At 40.3% G+C, this 6285-nt stretch overlaps 1 protein-coding gene across 1 annotated transcript; it reads right to left on the bottom strand.

The window, feature by feature from the left end:
- Positions 1-819: 819 nt before the first annotated feature.
- Positions 820-6279, bottom strand: LOC138624701 (myosin-6-like). The gene is made up of 10 exons (XM_069705078.1): positions 6132-6279; positions 4098-4263; positions 3885-4009; positions 3465-3773; positions 3182-3385; positions 1848-2144; positions 1634-1738; positions 1431-1526; positions 1210-1344; positions 820-954 (listed from the first exon to the last, which is right to left on the bottom strand). The coding sequence occupies exons 1-10, from the start codon at positions 6198-6200 to the stop codon at positions 934-936; spliced, it is 1527 nt and encodes a 508-aa protein (XP_069561179.1). The 5' UTR covers positions 6201-6279; the 3' UTR covers positions 820-933.
- Positions 6280-6285: the final 6 nt, after the last annotated feature.

The following is a 6285-nucleotide window of genomic DNA, read 5'->3' as shown; positions in this document are numbered from 1 at the left end:
ATGACTTTTTGATCATATTTTAGACGACATGCTATAGTATGACTTTTTGGTCATATTTCGGACGACATGCTATAGTATGACTTTTTGATCATATTTTGGACGACATGCTATAGTATGACTTTTTGATCATATTTTGGACGACATGCTATAGTATGACTTTTTTGTCATATTTTAGACGACATGCTATAGTATGACTTTTTGGTCATATTTTGGACGACATGCTATAGTATGACTTTTTGATCATATTTCAGACGACATGCTATAGTATGACTTTTTGGTCATATTTCAGACGACATGCTATAGTATGACTTTTTGATCATATTTTAGACGACATGCTATAGTATGACTTTTTGATCATATTTTAGAGCGACATTTTTCCCCCGGTCCCAATTTTTTTTAAACGTATTGCTGGCATTAAATTCAAAATTATTAATTGAATTATATTCAAAAATATATAATTTTCATAAACCAATAATATTTTTTTTAATTTCAACATTTAACATGTTGTATTTGGTTTGTTTTCAATTAAATATGGCTTTACCTGATTTGCAAATCATAGCATTCTGTTTTTATTTGAATTTTACAAAGCATTCCAACTTTTTGGGAATGCAAAGGCATTATTTTTGAAAGCATCTTTATTTTATTATGTGGGACTTGTAAATTATGTCATTACATATTGCAATATGGTATATTAATATTCTAACTCCATGCTGACCACTGAACATATCTACTAAAGTTACTTAGAAACTCATAATTCCAGTAGCATCTCCCAGGAATGCACTTTAGATTTTTTTTTTTTTTTAAATCAAGAATACAATGTTGTTAATGCAGTAGCTTGATGCAATTTTATTAACACTACAGGTTGTGAATAGTGATAATTGAGGGGATCTACAATACACAGCAGGCGGGGGGCTTTCAGTCGAGTCCAAAGCTTCACTCCTCATCAAACCCTTTCTGTTGCAGGTTCAACAGAAAAAAAGAGAGAAACAGGTGTTAAGTCGTCACATTAGTATTAGCTTTAGTGAGACAAACCAATGTATACTCTTACAGACCAATATCAACGAAAGTGCTGCAATTGACATATCATATTCTGTATTGGGGCTGATAAATGAATGGCAGCGCAGCATACAAGTTAAACACAGCCACCAGATGGCAGCATGTGTCAAGGGTCAGAGGCTGTGCATCTGCTATAGAGTGCATGCTACAAACCTTGGAACCAGCATCACGGCTCTTGGCACGCAGCTTGTTGACCTGAGACTCAGCAATGTCAGCTCTTTCTTCAGCCTCGTCTAGCTCATGCTGCAGTTTGCGGAATTTGCCCAGATGAACATTAGCCTGTTCTTCCTGTTTAAAATCATTTTTTTGTTAATCACACGCTGACAGAGGAAGGAACCACGTGAAGACTTCACTTAACAGATTAACACACTTACCGCCTCCTCAGCAGATCTCTTGTAGGCTTTAACTTTCAGCTGCAACTTATCTACCAGATCTTGGAGTCGGGCAATATTCTTGCAATCCTCCTCTGTCTTCGAACATAAGAGACAACTTCATATACAGACCAACTTCATTTTCCTGAAAAGAACCTTAACTTATACCTGCAGGTTAATGGTGCTTAATGGTTAATGTCACAAACCTGATAGACAAGTTCTTTGATGCGGCACTCATATTTGTGGACACCTTTCACAGTTTCATTGCGTTTCTTCTGCTCCATTTCCACCTCATTTTCTAGCTCTCTCACCTGGTCAGGGAGAAGATTTTGCAGATAATTTGCCGAAGAATTAAGACCTTACTCAACATGTTTGCTGCCCAAAAGTAACGTAAATCAGAAATTTTAAAGAAATGGTCACCCTGGCCTCGAGCTTCTGCATCTGCTTCTTGCCTCCCTTCATGGCGATCTGTTCAGCTTCATCCAAACGGTGCTGCAAGTCTTTGATAGTTTGCTCCATGTTCTTCTTCATACGCTCCAGGTGAGCGCTGGTGTCCTGCTCTTTCTTCAGCTCCTCTGCCATCATGGCAGCATCAGTAATGGCCTTCTTGGCCTTCTCTTCAGCGTTTCTGCACTCCTGCAATGTTTCCTCCACTTCAGTTTGAAGCTGGGATGTGTCAGCCTCGAGCTTTTTCTTATGGTTTATCAGGCTGGTGTTCTTCATAAAGTAAAGATAATTATGTCATACAATATATCCCATAAAATGTACATTGTTTAAAGTAGTTCGCAAACCGTAGTGAAATGGCTAACAATTGCACTCCAACTAACCCAATCCAAAAAAGATTGAATTTTATTTAATTTTATCCCAGACAATGGTTGTTACATACACACATCACGTTATAATGATGGGAAAATTAGCTGTTGATCATTTAAATACTTAATAAATGGAATTTCTGGGGCAAAACACTTGAAAATTCAGTCATATTCAGACTCTTTACAAGCAGAATGAGTGGAAATTTTGGAAATGGCTACAATGTCCAAAGTACAGTAAATGTTCGAGAGCAGTTGAGCTGCTGAATAGTGCCTTTTTGAGCAGGGGGTGTGTTATTTGATTTTGAAACAGTAGCATCATTATTGTTTATCCTTTCTAACGATATTGCATGGTTAGATCAGTGAATATTATTGTGTGAAAACTAGAATTACTGCCAAATTTGAAGAGATTCCTTCAAGTCATTGCTGAGATATTGCATTGATGAGAATGGAGCAGACAGATGAGAGGGACGTGAGGTCACAAAGAACTTGAACTTTTACCTCCAAAATGTAATTATTTGGTCCCTAAGGAGAAGTGAATGACTTTGCCATATTAGAAACATGTAATCCAAGCGTTCTTTAGATATGAATGTGTCAAATTTGGGTGCCAGTGACCTTGAATTTTGATACACAAAATGTGTTCATTCTTGGTGCCAACTAAATCAGTTCGCCAAGAAATAAATTCCCTCAAGACATTCTTGATGTATTGTGTGCACAAGACATACATACGGGCTGACGCACAACCCTCCAGCTCTGGCTGTGTCTGGTTATGGCTATTGCTAGCGTGTAGGCATAACATTTTTTGGTATCTACAGTGGGAAATGGTGCTTTGGTGGAGATTTGGTATGGTATATAGTGGTATGTGATCTGAAAAGTTTATGAACCTCTGCCCCAGTTCAACAGTTCTAAAAATAACCCACAAAAATCATTTAGTATTGGCCATACCTGTGAGTGCAGTAGCTGCACCCTCTCACTAACATCCAGAAGCTCTTGCTCAGCAAGTTTACGACCTCTCTCAGTTTGCTCCAGGGCAGCCCTCAGTTCCTCCAGTTCAGCCTGAAGCAGGGTGTTACGTCTCTCAACAATGGCCATATTTTCTTTCATATCATCATTGGTTCGCAGAGACTCATCAAGCTGGAGCTGAGCATCCTGGAAAATGTTTAAGTCCTCTGCTTAGTAACATAATGCAGTAAAGACAGCAAAATGGAAAACAATTGCCTTTAATTACTTTCAGATGCACATGGATGGTCTTCAGTTGTTTCTGGGCCTCAGCTGCCTGCCTGTTGGCCTGGCTCAGCTGGATCTCCATCTCATTGAGGTCTCCGTCCATCTTCTTCTTCAGACGCACAGCCTCATTCCTGCTGCGAGTCTCAGCTTCAAGAGAGCTTTGCAGGGTATCAATCGTCCTCTGCAGGTTCCTCTTGCTCTGCTCCATCTCTTCATCTTTCTCAGCCAGTTTACGCTCAATTTCAGCCTTAATCTGATTGAACTCAAGCTGGGCTCTCAGAATCTTACCCTCCTCATGCTCAAGAGAACCCTAAGATAGACATAGGGAATTTGACAAACCATAAACTCTTACTTTCCAAGTCTTCTCTAAGTTATACATTTGCATATGTGGAGAACTGACGATACAAGTTTTTAGTCTTACCTCTGCTTCCTCAAGGGCAGACTTAATCTCAGTCTTTTCTTGCTCCAGCTGCTTACGGACCTTCTCCAGTTCATGAAGGGTTTTTCCCCCCTCACCAAGTTGCTCAGTGAGGTCAGAAATTTCCTCTGTGTATGAAATTGGTTGTATTTTATTGCCATTTTTTTTTAACCTGCAATGTGTATTTATTATGTGCTGTATACATCAGAATATTACCCTGAAGATTATTGTTCTCTCTCTTCAGGGTCTCCAGATGGTCTAAAGATTCTTCATAGGAGTTTTTCAGTTTGAAGAGCTCAGTGCTCAGAGACCTGGCCTCCTTCTGGGAGCTCTCCAGCTCACACTGACACTCCTCAAATTTTTGCTTCCACTCAGAAAGCACCTAGACATGGAGATACAAACTCCATGATTTCAAGTTTAAATCACAACAGTGAGAATGGGCTGAGTTCAGAATTAAGCCAAGTAAGTCACGCAGCATCTTGGTGGTTAAAGAAAAGTTAAAAAGTAGCGTTTTTGTAGGTGAGGAAGAAATTCCCTTTGTGTCAGATAAGTCAGTTAAGACTTTAGGGAGATGCTACACGAGTGAGTTGAGCTATGTCGAGCAGGTTAAGCAGCTTCGAAGAGACATTACTGAAGGTTTAGAAAGAATAAACAAGTAAGGACTTCCGGGAAACCTTAAGCTCTGGTGTTTACAGTTTGGGCTGTTTTCAAGGATGATGTGGCCAATGACAGTATATGAGTGTTCAGTTTCTAAGATAGAAAGGCTGGAGAGACTGATTAGTTCATATGTGGTAGGGGGTTCCCTGATGCCTCAGTAACGTAGTATTGTATGGAAGGTGCCTCCTCCAATTATCATTGTCTAGCCTAACAGAGGAATATAAGTGTGCTCAGGTAAGAGTGGAGTTGTAGTTGGCAGGAAGCAAAGTTGAGGTAGTGATGAAGTTGACAACAGCAGGAAGGAAATGGAATGCAAGGCAGGCAGCTCAGGAGGCGCAACCTCAAGTAGTAGATAGGTGAGGATGGTCTTTTATGCTCAGCGGTAGGAACGGTAGGAACGGTAGGAACAGTAGGAACGGTAGGAACGGTAGGAACAGTAGAGCACATTCTGTCAGATTGTAAGATTAGTTTGACAGGGAAGGTACACAATGAGGCATAACCAGGTTCTGAGGTACCTGGCTGCTGACTTTGGGAAGAGACAAGTGGAAGTACGAGCAGGGAAGTGTGGAAACAGTAAGGCAGCTATTAGCGGGGAAGGAAAGGGTCCAGATAGGCAATCTGTTAGTGTGTTAATGAAAGGTAGGGACTGGGAAATGCAGGTAGATCTGGGGTGAAAGCTTGTGATTCAACAAGAAATAAGTTTACCAGCCAGAGGCCAGATATTGTATTCTGGTCAGTTAGCCAGTGAATCGTGTATTTCATGTAGCTGACAGTGCCATGGGAAGATAATATTGTTGAAGCTTATGAGAGGAAAAGGGAAAGATACTCTGAACTAGCAGCTGAGGGAGAGGGGTAGGGGTGGAGCATAAGGGTGCATCCAGTAGAGGTAAGTTGTTGAGTATCGCGGGAGCTTAGAATCTGTGGACGGAGCCTGCAGCAGGCAGAGAGGGAGATGGCGGAAGCAACTGAACGAATGAATGGCATTGGTGGCATGTATGATCTTGTGGCTTTGAGCAAAGATACCACTGCCAAAGTATGACAGGTCATACTAGATTAGATGTAAAACAGGTAGAGCAGGGGTCATGGGTGTAAGTATTGAGGGGAGTCGTACTGGGACGCCAGAGCCTACTTGACAAAACACAGTGAAGGGAGGTGCACTCTTGATAACCTCAGTGAGATACTGCTCACTCTCACTTTGTTGCCAAGGCTTTGTTATAGGTGGTTTTTACGTTGGTATATTAGCATTGCATGCATAGTGTTAGTTAGTTAGACGTTTGGCAGAAATTGAGTAAGTTGACCGTTGCAGTGTTATTTTGCATTAATTTGGCACTTTCTGTATTGTAAAACTTTCTACAGTTTGGCCAGTGCGGTACTAATTTTCATCATAAACATCACTGAAGAATCAGGTTAAAAATGTTGTTTAAATGTTCTATGCTGTGTAGCTTTGTGATGCTAAGTAGGTAGTTGATAATGCCACTTACATTATAGATTTATCTTTCTAAGGAGGTAGAAAAATACTTCAAAATATATTAAGCTGTATTTTATTAATTCTAACGTGTTTGTGGTTTTTAAATGATAAAAGGTACAACATACTTTATCGAAGTTTCTTTGCTTCTTATCCAGAGCAGCAGCAGCAGCATTTGACCTCTCTACATCCACCATGAGATCTTCAATCTCATTCTGCAGTCTGTGTTTGGTCTTTTCCAGTGATGAACATTTAGCATTCACTGCTTCAACAGCCTCCTCA

This window comes from Brachyistius frenatus, unplaced genomic scaffold (assembly GCF_029030835.1).
Source record: "Brachyistius frenatus isolate BFR_SWC_R1_liver_20210118 unplaced genomic scaffold, ASM2903083v1 Contig_54, whole genome shotgun sequence".
NCBI lineage: Eukaryota > Metazoa > Chordata > Actinopteri > Embiotocidae > Brachyistius > Brachyistius frenatus.
Note: the sequence above shows the minus strand (reverse complement) of the source record. Positions and strands in the feature narration are given on the sequence as shown.